The sequence below is a fragment of the Halichoerus grypus genome, chromosome 6 (assembly GCF_964656455.1).
Source record: "Halichoerus grypus chromosome 6, mHalGry1.hap1.1, whole genome shotgun sequence".
Lineage (NCBI taxonomy): Eukaryota > Metazoa > Chordata > Mammalia > Carnivora > Phocidae > Halichoerus > Halichoerus grypus.
This window is the reverse complement of record NC_135717.1, coordinates 156,736,245-156,764,213: the sequence shown is the minus strand read 5'-3', so window position 1 is coordinate 156,764,213 and position 27,969 is coordinate 156,736,245. Positions and strand designations below refer to the sequence as shown.

General features: G+C 38.6%; 1 protein-coding gene and 1 pseudogene across 6 annotated transcripts in view; one reads left to right on the top strand and one right to left on the bottom strand.

The window, feature by feature from the left end:
- Positions 1-27,969, bottom strand: part of APAF1 (apoptotic peptidase activating factor 1) — a 91,799-nt gene that overhangs the window by 15,245 nt on the left and 48,585 nt on the right. For 4 of the 6 annotated variants that reach the window (XM_078076446.1, XM_078076447.1, XM_036086036.2 and 1 more), the window contains 6 exons: positions 26,009-26,170; positions 14,044-14,172; positions 11,453-11,578; positions 9,339-9,458; positions 7,301-7,417; positions 4,665-4,790 (listed from right to left, as the gene is read on the bottom strand). In XM_078076446.1, coding sequence (XP_077932572.1) covers positions 4,665-4,790; positions 7,301-7,417; positions 9,339-9,458; positions 11,453-11,578; positions 14,044-14,172; positions 26,009-26,170 — 780 coding nt within the window. Of the gene's footprint in view, positions 1-2,414; positions 2,546-4,664; positions 4,791-7,300; positions 7,418-9,338; positions 9,459-11,452; positions 11,579-14,043; positions 14,173-26,008; positions 26,171-27,969 lie in introns of all 6 variants that reach the window. The other 2 variants (XM_078076449.1, XM_078076448.1) reach the window with 2 other exon arrangements.
- On the top strand, positions 23,997-24,584 carry LOC118531814 (small ribosomal subunit protein eS7 pseudogene; annotated as a pseudogene).

Sequence of the window (27,969 nt, the reverse complement as noted above, 5' to 3'; positions counted from 1 at the left end):
AGATGTAGTTTAGTTTTACCCATTTCAAAGCCATCTGGAGAGGAAGAAAGGTGAAAATCAAGCTGAGTTTCATAGCTAATACACCAGTATCATGGGAGCCTGCACTGAAACCAAATTTCATTCCAATCATACAGAACTCACAAAGATATAACATAAAAAGATTTTTTCAAAATAGTTTTTTTTTAACATTTATTTAAGTAATCTCTCCCCTCAATGTGGGGCCTGAATTCATAACCCCAAGATCAAGAGTTGCATGCTCTTCTGAGTCAGCCAGGTGCCCTGTCTAAACAGTTTTTAATACTATAAATATTGCTACGATAGGAAATACACACACACACAGATATATTAAATAAAAGAACACACAGTAACTTCTGTTGAACATATGCATTTATATCTCCTTCACTTCTAAAACCCTACTACAATGACAAAAGTCAAGAGAATGGGAATGAAGACAACAAAATGTTGAAGCCTGGGACACCTGGCTGGCTCAGTCAGTTAAGCATCTGCCTTCAGCTCAGGTCATGATCCCAGGGTCCTGGGATCGAGTCCCGCATCGGGCTCCCTGCTCAGTGGGGAGCCTGCTTCTCCCCCTCTGCCAGCCATGCCCCCTGCTTGTGTTTGTGTGCACTTGTGTGTTCTCTGACAAGTAAATAAATAAAATCTTTAAAAACAAAAAAATGCTGGAGTCCAAAAAGCAGAATGGTAAATGACTTAACAGAACCAAGAAAATAGAATCCTAAAAGCATTAGAGAAAGACAAAAGCAACAAAACTGACACTAGAGAACTCACCAAATGCTCAGAAACTGAGGTCACTGAGGACATCAGAGGTGGGAGTGAGGGTGGGGTGAGGACCGGAACTATTAGGAATTATGGGAAGATGACAACCATGCAGGCATAGTTTTTTTTAATCTCCCTGAAGCCTCTATTAAAAGCAGACAAAGAAATTAAAATAGCAAAACCAAAAATGCACAGACAACAAGACCATGTTGTTGATACTGATGAAGTATCCCCACAAACCCCAAGATACAACTGAGTAGGGACAAACTGAGAGCGGCAAGACTTGCATCCCAGCATCTATATGGGAAGAAGCAGAGAACAGCACGGAGAGTCTGACAGAACTAAAAACAAGAGAATTCCAAAACAGCCAAGTGACATTCACTGGGAAGTGCGGTGGACCAACGGGAGAGCAGCAACAGACACTGAGTCAAAGCAACCACAGTACAGTCTGGAAGGGCTAGACCAGTCTGGGACCTATGAACTCTCAAAATTAACCAGAACAATCCTGTAATAATGAGCAGAAACTGCTGGGAATAAAATCCAAATTGAGTAGAACAGGATAATGGCAGCAAAGGAAAGAGAAGGTCTAAATAAAAATAAAAGAAGGAAACAGGGCAAAGCAATATCTTAAGAACAAGGCCGTATTTTAATGCTTTCTGAAAACAGAAGGAGGAGCTGGAGAGCTACAAAGCTAGAAATGTTGGCCTTCCCCACTCCAAGGAGTTCAGGAAAACTAATTTTGTGTGAAAAAGGAAAGAACAGTCATTGAATACAAAGTTACTATGAGAAAAGAGTAAAGTGCAGAAAACTGTTCCTCCAAACAATGAGAGCAAACCAGAAAGAAGACTCTGAATTAAAGGGCACCAACACAATTGAGGACAGAATTACAGTTTTGAGAATAGGGGGATCAAATGAAGGTTTACACACTAAAAAAGGAGACACTGGGGCGCCTGGGTGGCTCAGTCGTTAAGTGTCTGCCTTCGGCTCAGGTCATGACCCCAGGGTCCTGGGATTGAGCCCCGCATCGGGTTCCTTGCTCAGCGGGAAGCCAGCTTCTCCCTCTCCCACTCCCCCCGCTTGTGTTCCCTCTCTCGCTATGTCTCTCTCTGTCAAATAAATAAAATCTTTAAAAAAATAAAAAATAAAATTAAAAAATAAAATAAATAAATAAGGAGACACTACACCTACCCTTAGTTCTCTTCCCCACTTAGCTCTAAGAACCTGTCAGTCAGATTTATAACCTCCTGGCAGAAAAACCAGAAGATTCCTCTCTAGGAATCTGACAAGACCAGGACAAAAGACCTAAAGATACTGACAGCAAAGATTCCCCGTCCAGATCGTTTTTCAGAAAAGGTCTCAGTCAACACACAGAGCTTTCAATCAGCCTTCTAGTGTCCACACTAAAAGTGATCACCACACAGCTGAGGAAGACCTTTAAAACAAGAGGCCAAAACAACCACACAGAAAAAAACACCTTGGAAGAAATAGCAACTATGCATGAAAATTAAATTTTGAGGAAAAAATTATTTATATATAATTTATATATTATTTATATATCCATCCATTCTCAGAGAAGATATTACATCCATGAAACAAGAACACAATGTTCTTTAAAAGGAATAAGAATGGGGGGGCACCTGGGTGGCTCAGTCGTTAAGCGTCTGCCTTTGGCTCAGGTCATGATCCCCGCATCTGGTTCTCTGCTCAGCGGGAAGCCTGCTTCTCTCTCTCCCACTCCCCCGCTTGTGTTCCTGCTCTCGCTATCTCTCTGTCAAATGAATAAATAAAAATCTTAAAAAAAAAAAAAAAGGAATATGAATGGACTCTTCAGCATTAAAAATAGTAGAAATGAGGGCCGCCCGGGGGTCTCAGTTGGTTAAGCGTCCAACTCTTGATTTTGACTCAGGTCATGATCTCAGGATTGTGGGATCAAGCCCCGTGTCAGGCTCTGCACTGAGTGTGGAGCCTGCTTAAAATTCTCTCTCTCCCTCTCCTTCTGCAGTTTGCGCACTCTCTCAGTAAATACATACATACATATATACATAAATAAATGGTAGAATGAAAAGCTCCATGAAAGGGCTGGAAGAGAAAGCTGAAGAAAACTCCCAGAAAATAGAGCACAGCTTAAAATGATGAAATGTTGGAGCGCCTGGGTGGCTCAGCTGTTAAGTGTTTGCCTTTGGCTCAGGTCATGGTTCCAGGGTCCTGGGATCAAGCCCCACATCGGGCTCCCTGCTCGGCGGGAAGCCTGCTTCTCCCTCTTCCACTCCCCCTGCTTGTGTTCCCTCTCTCGCTGTCTCTCTCTCTGTCAAATAAATAAATAAAATCTTTAAAAATATATAAATAAATAAATAAAAATAAAATTATGAAATGTAGAAAAAGGAAATTACACGAAAAGTCCAGGAGATCCAATATCTGAATAATGGTTTTTACAGAAAAAGAAAGCATATTGGGATGGAGAGGGAGCAAAGAAAAAAATTCAAGTTTATTTGAATTGAAAAATGTTATGTTTCCAAACTGAGAAGGGATCATGAATGTCTAAAACAATGGATAAAACAAATACACACCAAGACACAACATCATGAAATTTCAAAATTCTAGGAATAAAGAGAAGATCCTAAAATCTTCCAGAGAAAAAGATTAGGAATCAGAATGGCTTCAGACTTCTCAATATGAGCTTTGGAACCTTGGGAGAAAATGGAACAAAGTCTTCAAAGTTTTAGGGTAAAATAACTGCAAACCACATCCAGTCAAGGGTAGAACTGTCCTAAACTGCATTAAGGCAGAAAACACATTCATAGTATACTTAGTCTACTTAGTTATAATGACACTAATGACCTAAACAAAATTTTATTATAATTGTATTAGGATAATGGGATTGATAAAAGGGTGTGTGCATATGTCAAAGGTAACACAGGTGGGAAAAGAAAAAAAGCTAAATTTTCATCTTAATATGTTCATCTTAATTTTTAGTAAATTCTCAAACATAGAAATTGGTAACATGATAAGCATGGGATATGGGGGCATGAAGGTAAATATCAAAAGAAATATCTAGAAGCTAAAAGAGGTGCTTCTGGAGAATGAGTAATGGGGGGGGTCTATTTTCCATAATGAGCTTTGTAATACTACCTAAGTTTTAAAAGTATGTGCATTGGAACTTTGATAAAAACAAAGTTAATTTTTAAAGAACATACAGTAGGCTTAATGCCTCTATACCCATAATCCTTCATTATGACAAACTATTCTTTTTTCACAGATTTCATCCCTATAATTAACATCTTATCCTTAAAAGAATAAAATTATTTCAATCAGCGGGGCCCCTGGGTGTCTCAGTCGGTTAAGTGTCCGACTCTTGATTTTGGCTCAGGTCATGATCTCAGGATCACGAGATCAAGCGCCGAGATGAGCTCTGTGCTCAGTGTGGAGCCTGCTTGGGATTCTCTCTCTCCCACCCGTTTTGCCCCCCCCTGCTAGCATGCATGCACTCTCGCTCTCTCCTAAAAAAAAAAAAAAAAGGTATTTCAATCAGATTTTACTACTATCAAGAAAAGTAAAGAGAAATCATATAAATTTGGCAAAAAAGTATATTTACTGATACAAATCCAAATACCAAGGCAGGCAGGGGAACTCAAATGATTCCTTGATCTTCAAAATAAACAACCTTCCAGTAGAGGGTTCGTTCACAAGTCAAATTGTCTGCCTCATCCACAGAAAAATATGAAACATGTATGGGTTTCATCTAAATCTATGTGCATAATCTGAATGTATGGCCAAAGTAATACGATCCTAAAGAAATGTTTAAAATGCACACCAGATGTGAGCCACAACCAAAGTGTTCCTTGCTAGAGTCAGCATTACAGATGTTGGAAGTTAATCCTTCCCCTCACCTGAATTGAAGAATCATCAGAGCTTGAAATAAGAGTCTTCCCATCATCTGTGAACTGGATGTGCCGCACAGTTTTCTTGTGCCCAATCCTGGATTGGAAGATTCTGTTGTTTAGGAGCTCTAAAATCTTCAAAATAGAAAAGCACAGAAAATTAGTACCAAGAAATTCAGCAACACCCAGGCATTACACCCCAAAGACATTAAATTAAAATTAGACTACAGAAGGGTATAAAATTTTCATCTCATAGTGCTTTCATTTTAATTAAAGACACACAAATGAATGGTACATACATACACACAAGTGTATGCACACACACACACATACACACGCTAAAATAAAACACTCACTGGAATGACCAGATAGCAGTAGGAACCAGTGGTCCTTCTGAGAACTCAACTACCCAATTCATCAAACAAGTGGCAGCCTGGACTCAGCCTCCAAAAAGGAAATGACATTTAAGATGGATGAGAGAGAAGAAAGAAAAAAATTCTGGATGAGAGACAAGGCAAGCTCTTTATAAAACAACACAGACAAGGAAAGATAGGGGGTAATGAGGGAAACAGGTAACAGAAAAGAGGATATGAATAGGCTGGGGAGGTACACTGAGAATACTTATAAGGGCTAAAGACTAATATGCCAGGGGGGCGGGGCGCCTGGGTGGCTCAGGCGTTAAGCGTCTGCCTTCAGCTCAGATCATGATCCCAGGGTCCTGGGATCAAGCCCCACATCGGGCTCCCTGCTCCGCAGGAAGCCTGTTTCTCCCTCTCCCCCCTCCCCCTGCTTGTGTTCCCTCTCTCGCTGTGTCTCTCTCTGTCAAATACGTACATACATAAATTAATTAATTAATTAATTTAATTAAATAAAGACTAATATGCCAAATGCAGAGATTAAGAAAGTGGTAACAGAACTCAAAAACTAATGACTATGTCAAAAAGGCTTTCAAGTGAACTCACCAAAACAAAACAAAAAAAGTTCTTTTGCCCAAATTAAATGTACTCAAGGAAGCCTAAGGAAAATACAAATGATGCTAAAATAGGACATTGTAGAAATTCAAACCTAACCTGCATGTCTAATAAAAGGCCCTTTAGAAAGCAAAGGGAAACTGTGAGTGAGAGCCTTCCCCATTGAGCAGGACAATCTTACAACTGCTACAGGGCAAAGGCAGGCTAGCATCCTAGTTGAGCACAGTGGCTCAGAGACCCAGGGTTTGATTTGTAGCTCTGCCACTTACTGACTTAATGAAAGTTGTGGAAACTAGGAGTTTAGACATCTGTAAAACGGGAGTAACAACACCTAACATCCAGGGTGTTAAAATAATTCCATGAGAGAAACTGATAAACACCCAAAAATGGTAGCTGTCATTATTTGATACTAGGCCCAACCACATGAAAATGCCATTTTACAGATCATACAGAGTCAAATATTGGTAATCTCATACGATTCATTTATATAGTATTTATAATATTTGATGACTTTGAGGAGGACAGGGATATGGATGAGGCACATGTGTGTTTTGTGAATTATTTCCTTAAACTATCTGTATGGCCCATTTCAAGACACTTAGTAAAAACAAAAAGAATGTAGACCTGTTTTGGCAACAAGGTAAAAAGAAAAGGGGAAAGCAAAGATCCTTTAAAAATCAATAATAATATACACCAGTTTGAGAGATGAGATTGAGAGGGAAGACTAAGGTTCACTCGTAAATGTATAACCATCCCTTGCTTAAAACAATCCACAATATACTTTTCTTCAGAACAGCACCCATCTTCAAAATTTTTCACAATGAAAAAAAACAAAACAAAACAAAACACAAAACCTTAACTCTGAACCCATGCCACAATGCCCAAATATATAATAACATTGACATCACCTTCTAAACGCTTCCTTCTTCACTTTGTGTATAAACATATAGTCTCCTCTTTGTGGAGCAATATAGACTAGAGAATATTTGTGTATTTCCTTATGAAATAAATCCAAAGTAAAATAAATGTGGCTAGTGCCACAATTAATAAATTAAGAAATAATTCCAAAAAGTTTGGGTGAGAAAAAGTGAGAGAAGGAACCAACATTCTTTGAAAAACTATTGTACAGCTAAAAACAAAGTGCTTTTGTGATAAAATCATTTTTATTATACTTTTTTTGCATTTGTTAACATTTATTTGGTCTTCTTTAATAAGTTAAGGATTTCAAGTGGTAAAAAGGTATACTTCTAATACCAAAAGTAGAACAGAAAGGGTTGGTGAAACAGGTAAGCATAAGGCAATCCTGCACAGACATTCCCAATGAACCTTATCAGTACCAAAATGGAAACTTACACCAAAGGCTAAGGAGAGAAAATAGTGCTCTTTGCACAGATAGCTAAATCTCTGAGAGTGTTTGATACACTTGGAGAACAGCAAAACAACTAGGTAGAGAATAAGAACACAAAAAGACAAAAAGTCTGAGAAACAGTAGTAAAGGCAATTTGAAAAATATACCACCAACAGGATTGTAAGATTAATTTTAGTCTAACAGAAGAATGACTAATATACCACAGAAAGATTTCTTTAGTATAAGCTAAAATACCAGACAACATAATTAATTTTAAATAAATAACTCTTCTGCACAGAAGGACTCTGAAGACTAGAATGGAATACCTCAATGGCTCCATCTTCACCTCCAAATGCAATGTACTGAAAATGTGGACTTAGGCAACAGCAACTAACTTGAGCTTCAGTCAGATAATCAATCTGACCTGTTTTTCCATTAATGAGCTAATGAAAAATAAGGCACAATCAGTTATTAGGCTACAAGAGCAATTTCTGTTCTTTAGACTTCAATTGAAAAAATAAAATGAAACAGAAAATAACCAACAAGAGCTCCCCGGGGAACAACAAAGCCCTATCTTAGTCTCAATAGCTGCATTTAGCACTTCACGCCTTCATTTCATTTCACTTTTGTGGTTCAAATACATTTTCATAAAATAAAATGAGCTTTAAAAGGTTTAAAAAGCAGCTACTGTGCCCACCACCTGAGACACATCTGTCTGATTTATAATCCCACAGCTAGCTCCGCACCCAGTTTTCCATTTCTTCACAAAGCCCATTTTAATAGGGCTATCGTTTGTTAAAGTACACTTTTCGGATATTTTTCAAGCGGGCTAGTGAAACAGGACTGAGGATACATAAAAAGCCATATTCAAATAAAAATGGGTTTTATATCCTCTAAATCGCTCACAAAACAGTATAAATTAAAATTCTTTATCTTTTTGAGTGGGGGAGAAGGGAGCTCTGGAGAAGAACCCATAAGCATAATTTGGGTGACTGGACTTATAATGCTTAAACTAAGATTACTTAATTTCATAATATGTACCAATGCTAATAATTATTTTTTTACGTTTAATTAGTAAAGTTGTCTCATCACTCGATTAAAACATGTGACCCAGGAAACTACATCTCAAGCTTAAATCAATTGTCAGCTACCTCTCTCTGTTACAATCTAAAAGTCTTAAATCATTTTTCAACATGAAATAAAAAGTCATATCTGTTTCAGGTACAAAGACGATAGGGTATCAATCAAGGTACGCTTTATTTTACAATATCTTACCCAGCAGATTCTGATCTATTAGACATTCAAAATGAAGACTGAACTGCTAAAAGCTGAATTTATCTTCTTTCTCTCAAAAATCAATTTCCATATTTTCCTAAGTAGTGACTAAAAAATGTTTTGTTCACTTAAATGGAACTATTGTCAAGTTTATAACTATCCCCTAAACTCTCCCACAATCATTGATATAGAATGACACTTTCATAGTCAGAAGACTTCTTTTTGAAGTCTCACAGTTATGACAACTATTAAAGAAAGGTTGCACAAATTTAATAAAGGTAATACAAGCATGAGGACACTGAACTTGACAAGAAAGCTGCAATGAAAAATATCCCAAGTCTGCTAAAAATCAGTAACAAGGCATTAACATTCAATTCCATATCCCAATTCATCCCAGAAACACAGGGCATTAGGAGCTCGACATCAACATACTAAGGACGATAGTACAACGTGTAAAATACAGAACAAGGGGTGTCTCACACCTTGACTCTGACCCCTGACAGTAGACAAGGAGAAATAACCACACACCATAGACCGTTTACTTCCACATATCTGTCTCCAGAATTTGGATTCCACCTTCACCCTATAACCAGCTCAGACTTCTGAACATAGAAAGGACCTTACAGGTGAAGAAAGTGAGGCTCAGAGAAGTGTACAATTTACTCAAACATCATATAAAACCAGCTGACAGTAAAGCTTAAGCTGTACCTGTACCTCCTGAGTGAAGAGACACTGTTCTTTCCACCACATCAAGCTGAGCTTTACAGCTTTAGAGCTTGTTAAGCTTTGTCCTGCCCTCAGTCTGTCTCAAGTTCTCCTCCTGGACTCCATGCAAATCAAGGAATGTGATCATAGATACCAACAGGAGAAGAATGAAGTGAGACAAGGTATCACTTTTTTTTACTTCTAAATACAAGCATATTTGGACCTCAGCTCAAAACCCACATATTTATTCAACTGATGCCTACTGAGCACCTGTTAGATACTACACAATTATGCCTGATCCCAAGTTCAAAACCAAACAAGAAAAATGTGAATTGTGAGTTCAATCAAAACAATTTTTCCAATTGTTTTCTAAAAAATACTCACCTGCAGACGTTTTATATTGTCAACTGCAAGAACCGTCACTTCATTTTCTTGAAACACAACATCTATTTCTTGCTTTAACACAATAGCAGAATTCTTACATACTTTTTTTGTCTCCCAGAGCTAATTAAGAGATTAAAAAAACTAAAATAAGATAACCATATCCTGAAATATGTAAAGAGAAGGCTTAGAGTCTTAAAGCAAGATACAAAACATGCTTCATACTCAAAATACCTATGATGCTAGAAAATTTTCAATTATTAGATTATAATTCAACAACAAATATTTGTTAATTACATGCTATAATGAGTAGTAGTTAGTATTAAGAGTAATGGGTGCTAGAGCCAAAATGCCCAAGTATGAACTCTAGTTCCACCTAAAGTTGTGACTTTGGGCAGGTTACTTAACCCAGTGTTATTCAAAGTAAGAACTCCTACTAGTTCTCAAACTGTCTGATGCCAAGATAAGGAGTCTGTACCAGAATGTAAATCAACTATATCACTAACAAACTATAAGCCGTATGCTTAGTGATATGATTCATCTTTTTTTTAACAAGACTTTCTTGATGAAGGAAGCAGTGAGATGAATTACATTCTGGTTCATTTATTGAGACTGGCACTTTAAGCAGAAGTGACATAACCTTCCTGTGACTGTTTCCTCAGCTGCAAAAAGGACTGCTGTGAGAATTAGAAAACATAAGTACAGTACTTCGCACAATGTCTAGCATACAGTAAATACTAAAAAAACTGTAGTTACATTGTGTATAAAACACTATATTAGATGCCACAGGGATAAACCCGGGTCCCTGGCCTCACAGACTTTACAATTGAAGACGTGTGAACAAGCTGGAAGAGCAGTGGAGTACTGAAGGTGAGAAGTAAAGCAAATCTGTACTTAAATTCAAAGTAGAATTTGAAAGTACCATAAGAAAAGGACACAGAGTTATATGACATTAAAGAAGAGAGACATTCCCCCAAATGGAATACTAGGAAGAGCTTTGCAGAAGACTTGGGGGAACCTGTAGGATTGTTAACATTTCAACAAGAAGAGAGACAGGGAAACAGGGTATTCCAAACATAAGAGACCACATACGCAAAAGAAGCAGGGAACTACAGGGTATTGGGAAAATGTGAGCAGTCCATTGTAGGCTACCTGTAGGAATAAACCAAAAGAAAGACTGAAGCCAGAATGAGGCCATACTGTGGAGAAGTTCAGTGTAAATTTAGGAGTACCTACTTATTTTTAGTAGACAAGGGAACCCTATCTGTTTTTGAGCAAAAATGACATGACTATATTGTACACGAAGACAATATCTTAGAAGCAGCATGTAGAAAACCAAAAAACAAAAGACTGTGGCAAAGACTAATACATTAAGAGAGGGAACATGCTGAGGCATCCGCTGGCTCAGTCAGTACAGTGTGTGGCTCTGGATCTCTGGACTGTGAGTTCGAGCCCCATATTGGGCACAGAGATTACTTAAAAATAATAAAATCTTAAAAAAAAAGAGAGAGGCAACATGTAATGAGCACCTAAACTTGAAATGAAAAAGTAGAAATACGGGCACCTGGTGGCTCAGTTGGTTAAGTGTCTGACTCTTGATTTCAGCTCAGGTCATGATCTCAGGGTTGTGAGATGGGCTTGCAATGGACTTGCACTGGGCGTGGAGGCTGCTTAAGAGTCTCTCTCTTCCTCTCCCTCTTTTCTTCCCCACCCCCCACCTCTCTCTCTCTCTCCCCCTCTTAAATAAATAAATAAATAAATAGTAGAAATAAATGACAGAAAATGGAAAGGCAGAATCCATTAGAATTGGCAAGTAATTAGATATGGAAATTTAAAGTGGAGAAAAGAGTCAAAAATTAAGTCAATATATTACCTAGTAAATATTTAAACTAACCAAAATACAGTTTAATCATTGGACTTCTCTAGCACCTGGCTCGTGGTAATACTCAATGAACATGTATGGGATGAATGAGACTGTCATATAACAGCACTTTTCAAGGATAAATATTAATCTAGTAGTTTCTTGTTTTAATTCCCCCAATACTGCTCATCAATTTCTTAGTTTGTTAGACGTAGACATCAACAAATGTCTAAATGAAAATCTTAGTATTTCTCACCCTGATTGTCTGGTCATCAGAAGATGTCAAAAATGATGATCCATCAGGAGAAAACATCACACAATGAACCCAACTTAAATGTCCTCTGCAATCAGCCACTTTTAAATACGAATCCATATTCCACAACTACAGAATAAACATAGCATACAGAAAATCACATTCTTAAGCATTTTGAACATATCAAGAATATTAAAAATAGCAAAAGTAAACCAGTAATTTCACTTCTATGAATATAGGCCAAAAACAAGCTAGCAAAAATACAGAATGACTTGTGCAAAAGATTACTCATTGCATCTTATCTTTAATAACAAAAGAACTAGAAACAACCCAAATGACCATCAACAGGGAACTGACTGAATAAACTACATAATGGAATATTATGTAACTGTAAAAACACCCAGATAATGACTAGTCACTGGGATACATTGTTTATAGAAAATAAGCAAAGAGCATATATATTTCTACAGAAGAGTATATATAAGGGCGCCTGGGTGGCTCAGCCGGTTAAGCATCTACCTTGGCTAAGGTCATGATCCCAGGGTCCTGGGATCGAGTCCCGCATCAGGCTTCCTGCTCAGCAGACAGCCTGCTTCTCCTTCTGCCTACCGCTCCCCCTGCTTGTGCTGTCTCTGTCTCTCTCTCTGACAAATAAAAAAAAAAATCTTAAAAAAATAAAAATATATTTTTTAAAAAAAGCTTTGATTTAGAATCATGCAAACATTTAATTTTTTTTAAATAAAAAAAATAGACTATTTTCCACTGTCATCTAATCCTTGTTTCAACTAATGGCAAAACCCTACAATAAATGAATATGCTAATTGTACAGGTACACATTTCTGTTATTCATGCTTATTACGAATTGTCAATGTCTGCCACCCTGGCTATATTTTGTCCCTGCTGTAAATTACTCAAATATATTCCAGTCTAATGAAGTACCATATGTGCCTGAGTTCCTCTCATTACACTCTGAATGACAGACCTACTTTATGATTTCAGAACAAGCATGGAGAAAACAAGTACTTCATCACATGCCCAGTGGTTTTCAATCAGTGAGTTCTATGGTTATAAATTAATTGTATGACATTTTCTTTGCCTTATCACTAGAGTCCAAGTTCCTGTGGACATATAGAGCTAAACGCCAGAAATGAAAGTGGTTCCATAACTAAAAAATCTCCCTTGAAAATCCTTCCCTTTTTCCTTCTTGTTCTTCCCCATCATTTCTCAGAGCCCCCAAAACCAGGTCCCTATTTTAAGAAAAAAGACAATGTTTCCTGGAGCTTTCTAATAGCAGAGGGTCGGGATTGTAGAAGTGACAGGAAAGGCTGAAAGAAGAGTTCTTCCTCCACTAGGAGGAGCACTAGTGGAGAAGCAACACTCCTTAAAATCCTGACAAAAACCCAGAAAGAGGAAATTTCCAACCACATCTGCCTTGAGGATCTATAGGTAAGATCTCCTACCACATCTGAAACTTTCAAATCAAGGACTCCCCTGAAGAGAACACTGCCCACAGCACCCTACTTCTTCCCACCATTTCAAACAGGACTGGAGCTTGTTCACACTTAATGCCTATGCTTCCAACGGGTAGATTCTTAGCAGGGAAGTTCTTCAGTGTTAGTTGCACTGTACTTGCTTCTGTACTTGGAATTAAGTAGAGATTACAGAGCACACCCACTCTCATCTTATCTTATCTTCATGCTGACGGACTATAGCTCAGAAACTCTCCCCCAACAGCTCTGCAGTAAGGAACAAGGTTGTCAAACTCGCTAAAAATTGCTGAAATAAGCACGGAACACTAAAGAAGTGCTTGCGGTAGTCAAGCTTCCTTTGAGGAGAGCCTGTGAACCAAGTCGATTTCTCTATTTTCCAGATAAAGGCCCATACCCACCTTCTGGGACTGTCATCACAAGGAACTTCAAATTACCTGATGGTAAGACCCACTCAAGGAATAAGTAGTAATAAAGCTTGGAAAAACTAATCCATCTTTGGAAAAAAAAAAAACCATCAGTTCACTGCTTTTTGAAAAAACTTAATATAGCCATTCACTGGGTGAAATTCTTCCAGGACCAGTCAGGTATAGATTCTGAATATAAAATCTATCAGGTAAGTACAAAATTATAAATATTAACAGGCAATTTTTAAGAGTCATTTTACTCATTAGTGCTCACCAATGAACATCCTAGGTTAACCAATTCTAAATTAACTTTTGTCTTCTTCTCAGTGATCTAAGAAATCTGAACTGGACTCATCTCTCACCCTTTCTTTTATAGAAGATCCTTTCTTTCATATTGTTTAAGAGATGCCATGTTTCTGCCTAGGAAACCAGTGTTCATTCCACTGTTTCCCCAGACCTTGGCACATGCTAGGCATTCAACAAATACGTGCTGAATGATACTGTCATTCCCTGTCATACTATCAAATCAAATCTTCACTGCTAAAGTAATAAGGCTGGCTATATAGTTTAATATCCTAAAGCCATAGGTCATTATGCTGTGAAGAAAATGCTCTATTTCTCAAACATTCTCAGTAGTTAATGGTTTAAGTAGCCCATTCTTGGCAGAGGTACAACCTCACAGAGTAAGTGAACTACTCACCTCCACACAGCACTGGGACAAAGCCACCACTGCCAAATGATTTTGCGGGGAGAAGTCACAATACTGGATGGTGCTGTGATGGCCTGTAGGGATTTCTGCCAATAAGTCACTGGTATGAATGTCAAAAAGCTGTCAACATAAAATAGGTATCTATGAAAGTAAAATACTTTTAAAAATAAGCTATACTCAAAATGAATCTAAATTTTTTAAGTCCTGAAAAAATACAATTACTGATAACTGGCATAACTATTGACAGTCATAAATAAGATATAAATCAATATACACATACTTCTAAAATATTGCTCATCTTGAAACATGTTTCCTATAAAGAAAAATTTATCACGGATGATCTCTCAAGCTGGCCTAGGAAGAAATAAAACCTTTGTGAATAAATGAATGGACTAGCCAAATTAACATACAGAGCAGTTCTCCTGAATGCTTGTTTATTCAAAAGAGGAAAATGGATATTCATAAATGAAGATAATCAAAATAATACAGAGCAGAGGCTTGCTAAAATGAAATTAGCTCAACTATTTCTATTTCTCTTCAGAGCTATCAAATTACTCCATTATGATCATTTTCCCATTTTTGAACCAAAAAAAGCTATTTTTGAATAATGCAAGCTTCATTTCAACTTTTGAAAGATTTTTAAATGTTGAATATATTCTTCTGAAGTTTTTGCCAAATGATAAAAACATATATGTAGCATTGTGATTTAAGACCAAGGCATCATACAAGAAAAAAAAACAAAGCTTCCAGTGGGAGCCATGAACATGTATTGTGAATGCAGAGCCCTTCAAGCACACAGATGGTAAGCAGCACAGCATCAGGGGCCAAGAACAAAAGACAGGAAACCATAGTTACAATGCCTCCCAGGACAGGTCATTCTTAAAAATCAATGGTGGAGAGTGACAGAGGAAACTTAGCCAAGTACGGAATAGGCAGCTGTCTTAATTATTGGGTGGTAAAAAGTAAAGACCTAACAATTAGAGTAGGCTAACAGAAAAGAGTTCAAAAGAAATAAAGAGGAGGAGAATGCAGAGACCAAAGAATAAAAAATTGGGATCTATGTGTAGTGAAGGGTGATTTTAGGGTAGCTTTATTTTAGCAGGTAAAATAAAGACCTAGTCTAGATTTTTCAAACAAAGAGGCATTTCACGTAATATTAAGCTGTCTTCCTCTCTCACTGGAAAAGATCTTTTAAAATGTTCAAATTCAAATGTAAATCAAACCACAATGAGATGCCACTTCACACCTAATCAGAGGGTTGTAATTTTTTGAAAAATGGAAAATAACAAGTGTTAGCAAGGAGAAAGTGGAACTCCTGTACACTACTAGTGGGAATATAAAATGGTACAGACAGAAAAGCGACCACTTTCTGGAAGGTAGGACATGCGTGCGGAGAAGTGAATCCGAGGCGATATTCAGGAAGATAGACAGCAGGGAAGGGGGCCTTTGTCCACCGTTTCTGGCAAGTGATAGAGCAACAGAGCACAAAATCAGAACTTTTAGAAGTCTGCTCCGCTGAGGGACATCGCTCCAGTGGCTAAGCTGGGGGGTGAAACCCTCGCTGGGACAGTGTGGTCTCAGGACCTTCGGGGTAACAGGAAGACCGGGGGTGCCTGAGTGCGGCAGAGCTCTCAGGCATCTGAGCGAGAAAGCCGGCTGCAGAGACAGAGCCGAGATGTGGGCTCTCAGCTCGGGGTTGCCATAAACTGTGATCCACAGCACAGTCAGGCCACTGCTCTTCCAGCAGGGACCCAACAAGCGGCAGATCTGGGGAGACTCCCCTTCCTCCCCCGGGAGGAGCGGTGCAGGAGCTCACCGCAGGAATCGGCTGGGTCTGGAGACTCCACATGGGGTCTGGTGCCAGAGATAGAAACGCTGGGTCACAGGCCGGGTGAGCACAGAGTGCGGCCGGAGACAGGGGAGATGGGAGTGACTGACTGCTTTTCTCTGGAGGCTCACTGAGGAGCGGGGCCCCGAGTTCTCAGCTCCTCCAGGACAGAGATTGGGAGGCCGCCATTTTCACTCTAGTGCTCCAAAGCTGTACTGAAAGCTTGCAGGGAACAAAAGCTCCGGAGAGCAAACCAGAGCAGATTACTTAGCCCGGACCGGCAAATGCAGGGCAATTCCGCCTCTGGCAAAGACATTTGGGAACCACAGCAACAGGCCCCTGCCCCAGAAGATCAGCAAGAACAGCCAGCCAAGACCAAGTTTACCGACCAATGAGAACGGCAGAACTCCAGCACTAGGGGAATACTGCACATAGAATTCATGACTTTTTCCCCATGATTCTTTATAGTCTTTGAAAGTTATTTTTTTTTAACTGTCTTTTTCTTTTTTGAATTTTTCTTTTTCCCTTTTTCAACCAACATCTTATCAATCCCTTTTTTAAAAAAATCTTTTTTATTTTTCATTTTTAGAGTCATATTCTACCCCTTCATAGTAGTTACCCTTATTTTTGGTATAAATATATAAGTTGTTATCTCTTTAAAATTTTGGGATACAGTTTCTTCTAACAGATCAAAATATACCCTAAATCTCTAGTGTATGGCTTTGTTGTAATCTCCTGCCTGATCATATTCTCTCCCTTTTTTTTTTTTTTAAATCCTCTTCTTTCTTTTTTCAACCAACTTTTTTTTTTTCCCTAAGATTTTCTTTATTTATTTGACAATGACACAGTGAGAGAGGGAACACAAGCAGGGGGAATGGGAGAGGGAGAAGCAGGCTTCCCACCGAGCAGGGAGCCTGATGCGGGGCTCGATGCCAGGACCCTGGAACCATGACCTGAGCCGAAGGCAGACGCTTAACGACTGAACCACCCAGGCGCCCCAACCAACTTCTTATCAATTCCTTTTATAAAATATTTTATAATTTTCATCCTTACAGTCATATTCCATCCCTTCATCATATTAACCCTTATTTTTGTCTTTTTTTTTTTTTTATATTGGGAGGCACTTTCTTCTAACAGACCAAAATACGCCCAAAATCTAGTGTGTGGCACTGATCTATGCACCAGCCTGATGATATTAGATCATATTCTGTTTTGTTTTGTTTGTTTGTTTGTTTGTTTCTACCTTTTTCTTTTTCTTTTTTTCTTTTCTTCTTCTTTTTTCTTCCTTACCCTTTCTTTTCCCCAGGTTTCAGGTCTTTTCTGATTTGTTTAGTGTATATTTTCTGGGGCCATTGTTACCCTGTTAGCATTTTGTTCTCTCATTCATCTATTCTCCTCTGGACAAAATGACACGACGGAAAAAATCACCTCAACAAAAAGAACAAGAGGTAGTACCGACAGCCAGGGACCTAATCAATACGGACATTAATAAGATATCGGAACTAGAGTTCAGAATGATGATTTTAAAGATACTAGCGGCTTGAAAAATACATGGAAGTTATCAGAGAAAGCCTTTCTGGAGAAATAAAAGAACTAAAATCTAACCAAGTCAAAATCAAAAAGGCTATTAATGAGGTGCAATCAAAAATGGAGGCTCTAACTGCTAGGATAAATGAGGCAGAAGAGAGAATCAGTGATATAGAAGACCAAATGATGGAAAATAAAGAAGCTGAGGAAAAGAGATAAACAACTACTGGATCACGAGGGCAGAATTTGAGAGATAAGCGATACCGTAAGACGAAACAACATTAGAATAATTGGGATCCCAGAAGAAGGAGAGAGAGGGGCAGAAGGTATATTGGAGCAAATTATAGCAGAGAACTTCCTTAATTTGGGGAAGGAAACAGGCATCAAAATCCAGGAGGCACAGAGAACCCCTCTCAAAATCAGTAAAAATAGGTCAACCCCGACATCTAATAGTAAAACTTACGAGTCTCAGAGACAAAGAGAAAATCCTGAAAGCAGCTCGGGACAAGAGATCTGTAAACTACAATGGTAGAAACATTAGATTGGCAACAGACCTATCCACAGAGACCTAGCAGGCCAGAAAGGACTGGCATGATATATTCAGAGCACTAAACGAGAAAAATATGCAGCCAAGAATACTATATCCAGCTAGGCTGTCACTGAAAATAGGAGAGATAAAAAGCTTCCAGGACAAACAAAAAATAAAGGAATCTGCAAACATGAAAACAGCCCTACAAGAAATATTGAAAGAGGTCCTCTCAGCAAAGAGAGAGCCTAAAAGTAACATAGACCAGAAAGGAACACAGACAAAATTCAGCAACAGTCACCTTACAGGCAATACAATGGCACTAAATTCATATCTTTCAATAGTTACCCTGAATGTAAATGGGCTACATGCCCCAATCAAAAGACACAGGCTATCAGGTTGGATAAAAAAACAAGACCCATCAATATCCTGTCTGCAAGAGACTCATTTTAGACCCAAAGACACCCCCAGATTGAAAGTGAGGGGGTGGAAAACCATTTACCATGCTAATGGACACCAAAAGAAAGCTGGGGTGGCAATCCTTATATCAGACAAATTAGATTTTAAACCAAAGACTGTAATAAGATGATGAGGAAAGACACTATATCCTACTTAAAGGGTCTATCCAACAAGAAGATCTAACAATTGTAAATATCTATGCCCCTAACATGGGAGCAGCCACTTATATAAGCCAATTAATAACAAAAGCAAAGAAACACATTGACAACAATACAATAATAGTGGGGGGCTTTAACACCCCCCTCACTGAAATGGACAGATCGTCTAAGCAAAAGATCAACAAGGAAATAAAGACTTTAAATGACACACTGGACCAAATGGACTTCACAGATATATTCAGAAAATTCCATCCCAAAGCAACAGAATACACATTCTTCTCTAGTGCCCATGGAACATTCTCCAGAATAGATCACATCCTAGGTCACAAATCAGGTCTCAACCAGTACCAAAAGACTGGGATCATTTCCTGCAAATTTTCAGATCACAATGCTTTGAAACTAGAACTCAATCACAAGAGGGAAGTCGGAAAGAACTCAAGCACACATCCTACTAAAGAATGAATGGGTCAACCAGGAAATTAAAGAAGAATTTAAAAAATTCATGGAAACAAAGGAAAATGAAAATACAACTGTTCAGAATCTTTGGGATGCAGCAAAGGCAGTCCTAAGAGGAAAGTATATAGCAATACAAGCCTTTCTCAAGAAACAAGAGAGGTCTCAAATACACAACATAACCCTACACCTAAAGGAGGAGGAGAAAGAACAGCAAATAAAGCCTAAACCCAGCAGGAAAAGAGAAATAATAAAGATCAGAGCAGAAATCAATGAAATCGAAACCAAAAGAACAGTGGAACAGATCAACAAAACTAGGAGCTGGTTCTTTGAAAGAATTAACAAGATTGATAAACCCCTGGCCAGACTTATCAAAAAGAAAAGAGAAAGGACCCAAATAAATAAAATCATGAATGAAAGAGGAGAGATCGCAAACAACACCAAAGAAATACAAACAATTATAAGAACATATTATGAGCAGCTCTATACCAGCAAATTAGATAATCTGGAAGAAATGGATGCATTCCTAGAGATGTATCAACTACCAAAACTGAACCAGGAAGAAATAGAAAACCTGAACAGACCTATAACCACTAAGGAAATTGAAGCAGTCATCAAAAATCTCCCAAAAAAACAGAAGCCCAGGGCCAGATGGCTTCCCAGGGGAATTCTACTAAACATTTAAAGAAGAATTAATACCTATTCTTCTAAAACTGTTGAAAAAATATAAATGGAAGGAAAACTTCCAAACTCGTTTTATGAGGCCACCATTACCTTGATCCCCAAACAAGACAAAGACCCCATCAAAAAGGGGAATTACAGACCAATATCCCTGATGAACATGGATGCAAAAATTCTCACCAAAATACTAGCCAATAGGATCCAACAGTACATTAAAAGGATTATTCACCAAGACCAAGTGGGATTTATCCCTGGGCTGCAAGGTTGGTTCAACATCCACAAATCAATCAATGTGATACAATACATTAATAAAAGAAAGAACAAGAACCATATGATCCTCTCAATAGATGCAGGAAAAGCATTTGACAAAGTACAGTATCCTTTCTTGGTCAAAAGTCTTCAGAGTATAGGGATAGAGGGTACATACCTCAATATCATAAAAGCCATCTATGAAAAACCCACAGTGAATATCATTCTCAATGGGGAAAAACTGAGAGCTTTGCCCCTAAGGTCAGGAACACAGCAGGGATGTCCACTATCACCACTGCTATTCAACATAGTACTAGAAGTCCTAGCCACAGCAATCAGAAAACAAAAAGAAATAAAAGGCATCCAAATCAGCAAAGAAGTCAAACTCTCACTCTTTGCAGATGATATGATACTTTATGTGGAAAACCCAAAAGACTCCACCCCAAAACTGCTAGAACTCATACAGGAATTCAGTAAAGTGGCAGGATATAAAATCAATGCACAGAAATCAGCGGCATTTCTATACACCAACAACAAGACAGAAGAAAGAGAAATTAAGGAGTCAATCCCATTTACAATTGCACCCAAAACTATAAGATACCTAGGAATAAATCTAACCAAAGAGGCAAAGGATCTGTACTCAGAAAACTATAAAATACTCATGAAAGAAACTGAGGAAGACACAAAGAAATGGAAAAACATTCCATTCTCATGGATTGGAAGAACAAATATTGTGAAGATGTCAATGCTACCTAGAGCAATCTACACATTCAATGCAATCCCCATCAAAATACCATCCACTTTTTTCAAAGAAATGGAACAAATAATCCTAAAATTTGTATGGAACCAGAAAAGACCCCAAATAGCCAGAGGAATGTTGAAAAAGAAAAGCAAAGCTAGTGGCATCACAATTCCGGACTTCCAGCTCTATTACAAAGCTGTCATCATCAAGACAGTATGGTACTGGCACAAAAACAGACACATAAATCAAGGGAACAGAATAGAGAGCCCAGAAATGCACCCTCAACTCTATGGTCAACTCATCTTCAACAAAGCAGGAAAGATTGTCCAATGGACAAAAGACAGTCTCTTCAACAAATGGTGTTGGGAAAATTGGACAGCCACATGCAGAAGAATGAAACTGGACCATTTCCTTACACCACACACAAAAATAGACTCCAAATGGTTGAAAGACCTAAATGTGAGACAGGAGTCCATCAAAATCCTAGAGGAGAACACAGGCAGCAACCTCTTCAACCTCAGCCACAGCAACTTCTTCCTAGAAAAGTCGCCAAAGGCAAGGGAAGCAAGGGCAAAAATGAACTCTTGGGACCTTATCAAGATAAAAAGCTTTTGCACAGCAAAAGAAACAGTCAACAAAACCAAAAGACAACCGACAGAATGGGAGAAGATATTTGCAAATGACATCTCAGATAAAGGGCTAGTATCGAAAATCTATAAAGAACTTCTTAAACTCAACACCCAAAGAACAAATGATCCAATCAAGAAATGGGCAGAAGACATGAACAGACATTTTTCCAAAGAAGACATCCAAATGGCCAACAGACACATGAAAAAGTGCTCAACATCGCTCGGTATCAGGGAAATCCAAATCAAAACCTCAATGAGATATCACCTCACACCAGTCAGAATGGCTAAAATTAACAAGTCAGGAAATGACAGATGTTGGTGGGGATGCGGAGAAAGCGGAACCCTCCTACACTGTTGGTGGGAATGCAAGCTGGTGCAGCCACTCTGGAAAACAGTATGGAGGTTCCTCAAAAAGTTGAAAATAGAGCTACCGTACGATCCCGCAATTGCACTACTGGGTATTTACCCCAAAGATATAAATGTAGGGATCCGAAGGGGTACGTGCACCCCAATGTTTATAGCAGCAATGTCCACAATAGCCAAACTGTGGAAAGAGCCAAGATGTCCATCGACAGATGAATGGATAAAGAAGAGGTGGTATATATATACAATGGAATATTATGCAGCCATCAAAAGGAATGAGATCTTGCCATTTGCAACAACGTGGACAGAACTGGAAGGTGTTACACTGAGTGAAATAAGTCAATCAGAGAAAGACATGTATCATATGACCTCACTGATATGAGGACTCTTAATCTCAGGAAACAAACTGAGGGTTGCTGGAGTGGTGGGGGGTGGGAGGGATGAGGTGGCTGGGTGATAGACATTGGGGAGGGTATGTGCTATGGTGAGCGCTGTGAATTGTGCAAGACTGTTGAATCACAGATCTGTACCTCTGAAACAAATAATACATTACATGTTAAAAAAAAAAAAAGAAGAAGAAGAAGATAGCAGATGGGGAAGAATGAAGAGGGGGAAATCGGAGGGGGAGATGAACCATGAGAGACGACGGACTCTGAAAAACAAACTGAGGGTTCTGGAGGGGAGGGGGTGGGAGGATGGGTTAGCCTGGTGATGGGTATTAAAGAGGGCACATTCTGCATGGAGCACTGTGTGTTATACACAAACAATGAATCATGGAACACTACATCAAAAACTAATGATGTAATTTATGGTGATTAACATAACATAATTTAAAAAATAAAATAAAATAAAATGGTACAGATGGTCTGGTGGTTCCTCAAAAAAGCTAGATTTAGAACCATACGACCCAACAATTCTACCACTTGGTGTGTACACAGAAGATCTGAAAGCAGGAACTCAAACAGATTCCTATACACCATGATCACTATATCATTATTCACAGCAGCCAAAAGGTGAAAACACCCAAGTGTCCATCAACAGATGAATGCATAAAAAAATGTGGTATATCCATATAATGGAATATTATTCAGCCATAAAAAGGAACGAAGTTTTGTACATGCTACAACATGGATGAACCTTGAAAATATTAGGCTAAATGAAATGAGCCAGATACAAAAGGACCAATATTATATGATTCCACTTATATGAAATAACTAGAATAGACAAATTCATAGATTAAAGGTTATTGGGGGGGAGCAGCGCCTGGTGGCTCAGGTCATGATCTCAGGGTCTTGGGATCGAGTCCCACCTCTGGCTCCCTGCTCAGCAGAGAGTCTGCTTCTCCCTCTCCCTCTGCCCCTTCCCAACCCTGCTCACGCTCTCTCTCTCAAATAATCTTTTTTTGTTTAATAAATAAAGAAATAATTAAAAAATAAAGATTACCAGGGGCTAGAGGCAGAGAGGAATGGGTAGTTATTAGTTTCTGGTTACCGAGTTTCTCTGTGGGGTGATGAAAAGTTTTGGAAATAGTGGTGATAGCTGCACAGCATTACGAATATCATTAATATCACTGAATTATACATTTCAAAATAGTTAAAATGATGGGGACTCCTGGGTGGCTTAGTCAGTTAAGCGTCTGCCTTCGGCTCAGGTCATGATCCCAGGGTCCTGGGATTGAGTCCCATATCGGGCTCCTTGCTCAGCGGGGAGCCTGCTTCTCCCTCTGCCTGCTCTACGTGCTGCTCCCCCTGCTTGAGCTCTCTCTCTGACAAATAAATAAATAATATCTTAAAATAAAAGAGTCCTTATCTTTAAAAAAAATAGTTAAAATGGCAAATTTTACATAGATATATTTTACAACAGAAAAAATTTATTCTTCAAATCTTACAAATTCAATGATTCCTTTTCTGTTCCTACAAATTTTAACAAATTTAAGACAAAAGGAGATATTTTTAATTTCTTGCTAAAGGTATAAACACATGAGCACCCAAGATCGAAGGGTCACAGCAACTAGATCAATAACAATATAAACGGCTCCTCAGTGAGTTTTATATAACTATATGGTGTAATTCAGTCTTTAAAATTGTACTATCGGGTGGCCCAGTCGGTTAAGCGGACAACTTCATCTCAGCTCGAGTCGTAAACTCAGGGTCGTGAGTTCAAGCCGTGCATTGGGCACCATGCTCTATGCTAGGCATGGAACCTACTTTAAAAGAAAAAAAATACACACACACACACACACACACACGCACACACACGATCTCAGGGGATTTAAAGAGCTCTCAAGAGACTCAGGCCTCTTCCTAGGCCAGTGCTCTCACCTAGGAGAAGGCCATGTTCAGTTCAAGCACAAAGATAGTGAAGCCCAATGGCAAGAAGCCGGATGAGTTTGAATCTGGCATCTCCCAGGCTCTCCTTGAGCTGGAGATGAACTCAGACCTCAAAGCCCAGCTATGGGTGCTGAATATAACAGCAACCAAGGAAACTGAAGTGGGTGGTGGTCAGAGAGCTATTATCATCTTTGTTCCTATTTCTCAACTGAAATTTTTCCAGGAAATCCAAGTCTGGCTAGTCCAAGAATTGGAGAAAAAGTTGAGTGGGAAGCCCATTGCCTTTACAGCTCAGAGAATTCTACCTAAGCCAACTCGAAAAAGCCATACAAAAAATAAGTAAAAGTGCCCCAGGAGCCACACTTTGACAACCCGTTGCATGACGCAATCCTGGAGGACTTGGTTTTCCCAAGCAAAATTGTGGGCAAGAGAATCCATGTGAAACTGGATGGCAGCTGACTCATAAAAGTTCACTTGGGTAAAGCATAGCAGAACAACATGGAGCATAAGGATGAAACTTCTCTGGTGTCCATAAGAAGCTCACGGACAAGGATGCTAACTTTGAGTTCCCAGAGTTTCAGTTGTAAACAAAAATGATTAAATAAAACATTCATGGCGTGCCTGGGTGGCTCAGTCATTAAGCGTCTGCCTTCAGCTCAGGTCATGATCCCAGGATCCCGGGATCGAACCCCAGGTCAGGCTCCCTGCTCTGGGGGAAGACTGCTTCTCCCTCTCCCACTCCCCCTGCTTGTGTCCCCTCTCTGGCTGTCTCTCTCTCTCTGTCAAATAAATAAAATCTTAAATAAATAAATAAATAAACATTCACAGTAAAAAATAAATAAATAAAATAAATAAAATTGTACTATTTTGGGTGTGGAGAATAGGAAGAGGTTGGTAAAAAGATACGAACTTTCAGTTAGAAGGTGAATGAGGTCTGAGGATCTAACATATAACATGGTGACTATAGTTGATGATACTGTATTGTATAAGTGAAATTAAGAGAGTACAAATTAAATATTCTCACAAAAAAAAAAAAGATAAGTACGTGAGGTGACAAATGTGTTATTTAACTCCATATGGGGGGAATGCTTTCACAATGCATACAAATATTAATTCATCACGTTGTATACTTTAAACATCTTAAACAATTTTGTCAAATGTACCTCAATAAAGCTGAAAATAAAATAAAACTGTAATATCTCTTATTCAAGTCTTTTAAAATTACTATTTGAATGGAATGTCACTGAGTCATAGAATACCTACCTTTCCAAATCAATGTTATAATGTGGGACAAATTATTTGGCTGCTCTGAACCTCAGTTGCCTCATTATTAGCAGAGGGCTATTGCAATCTGCTGTGTCCCTTGGATAGTTATATTAGAAGAAATAATATGTGAGAGCACTCTGAATACTACAAATGTAAGCTATTATTAGATTTGAAAAAAAAAGGAAAGCATTTTTTTGTCATTCACTATTTTTACATATTGTTCTCCTTTACATTACAGAATTCTTACAATAGTCTCCAGTTGTTGACAAATATTTCTATCACAGTCACGAAATCCTAATAAATTTCAGGGGTAAGAAAGCACTTTGAAAATCATCTAAACCAATGTATTCAAAATTGTAAAAAAAAAAAAAAAAAAAAAAGTGATGTAGAAAATAGTCCATGTTTTCAATAAATCTGAGAAACACCGGATTAACCAACATAAATTATTTCTGTATTACAGAACTTCTGGAGGCCTTAAGTATTTTAGTATACACTGAGTAACTCTAATGGGGGAAAGCAATACATAACATTTCCCAAACCTGGTGACCACAGAGACTTTTCTTCACAAAGCCTATTGACATCCCTGGAACACAGTTCTGAGAACTATGAAGTTAGGGAGCCTGCCCAAAATCATACAGCTATACCTTCATTATATCAATAAACAGTGTACAATGCAAAAATCAGTTGACATTTTCATTTTCTTTAAATCAGGCTGATTTTGGCTTGTTAAAATACTGATACTTACAAAGATTTTATTTTTTGCTGCCACCATTATCCTAGCACCATCAGCAGACCATGAACAGCATTTCACGATCACTTCCATATCCTCTTGAGGCTCCTCTGAATTTAGGAAGAACTGCTTCACATTAATGCTTTTACTCTCATTTGCTGATTTCACATCCCAAAGCTTCAGATTGAAAAATTAAAAAAATGTTTGTTTTAATCTCAAATCACACCTCTAGAATTCCACCTGGATTAAATGCAAATATTCACTTTTTCTAATGAACTGTTTTCACTTATGCATGACTTTAAAAATTAAGTACTCCAGCTTCATTCAGCACCTTCCTAAAAAGAAAAACAAAAAAACAAAAAAACTAGAAGCACTGCCTGAAATGCAAAATGCAGAATGTGAAACTAAATAAAATGTTAAAAACTCCTTGCATGGTGTGGAGTATGCTAAAGATTAGGTGTTGACAGTAAGATGAGACTAGAAGAAAGGTGAGAAGGCTCACAACTTGCATCTGCTGCCCTCTGCCGTGCCAGGCATGAAGTTCCCATCTACTACACGCACAGCCCGGACAACACACAGGGCCCAGGCTAAGCCAAGTTAAACACAGCAGAGCATCCAGGGACATAAGGAAGTCTCTGAAAATAGAAAACAAAGAATATACTGAAAGGAAGCAAGACACCTTGTGTGTTTGGTGGGGCCAGACAGAGCTCTAAAACAACTGGATCCTGAGGAATGGGATACAAAAGACTCTAAACCTCACTTACTAGCAGAGCGACCCGAACAGCACAAAAGAAACAGGCCTTCAAGAAGATCCACCTTCATTCCCCTGGGCCTTGAGCAGCATCCCAGCTTCAAAGAGTGATAATGGCTGCCATGCCCAGACCAAGGGTTGGCCAACGACATGGACAAAAAGAAAAAGAAAAAGAAAGAAAGAAAGAAAAGGAAATGAAAAAAAAAAGCTGCTTCTTAGGTTTTAACTCAGCTTCCAAAGCACAGTTGCAACGTAAAACCAGATTTCTGACCAGGCACATTTTTTTTTTTTTTTTAAGATTTTATTTATTTATTTGACAGAGAGAGACAGCGAGAGCAGGAACACAAGCAGGGGGAATGGGAGAGGAAGAAGCAGGCTTCCCGCAGAGCAGGAAGTCCGATGTGGGACTCGATCCCAGGATCCTGGGATCATGACCTGAGCCGAAGGCAGACGCTTAACAACTGAGCCACCCAGGCGCCCGACCAGGCACATTTTTAAATCTCTCTCAAGTTTAGAGACATTTATATACACTAAGGAATACAGCCAATACCAAAACCTTTCCCCTTGCAACAAAACTGGATGAAGCAAGAGATATCAGATACTAAAATAGCCTTTCTTGATACTTAAAGAGAGAGGGAAAAAACCCTACATATAAATGCCAGAAGCTTCAGACACATCAACTAAACATGAGAAATCATACTGTTTCTCTCTTAATATAAAAAACAAAGAAACCACTGTCTAGATTTAAGAAAGAAAAAAAAACAAAAAACTAACACAACCCAATTCCATTACATCTGTCTAAACTACATTTCTGCATCTGGACCTGACTTCAGCTCCTATCCAATGAGTGATGAAATTCCATGTATCAAGGGACCAAGTAAACACAGCATTTGATTTTGAGTAAGTCACTACACTGTATCAAGGCCCATGGGCACCCTGGCCCTTGTGTGTTTAAATGGCAATTTTTAAATAAAACTCACATTTTGAAATGGTTTATCAACAGGGCCTGAAAAACATGCTGATCAACATGATACCCTGCAAAATGCTTAGAAGATTATAGAGCCATTTGGGGCAGGAAATAATTTTACAGTTCTTCATCCTCTCAGAAGGCAAAAGCTTTAGAAGACTTTGACCTTGAAATGCTGTTATCCAACCTCATTTTGCAGGACCTCTGCTTACTACCTTTCAGTGTATCAGCACGAACCAGCTAATGATACTGGCTTAA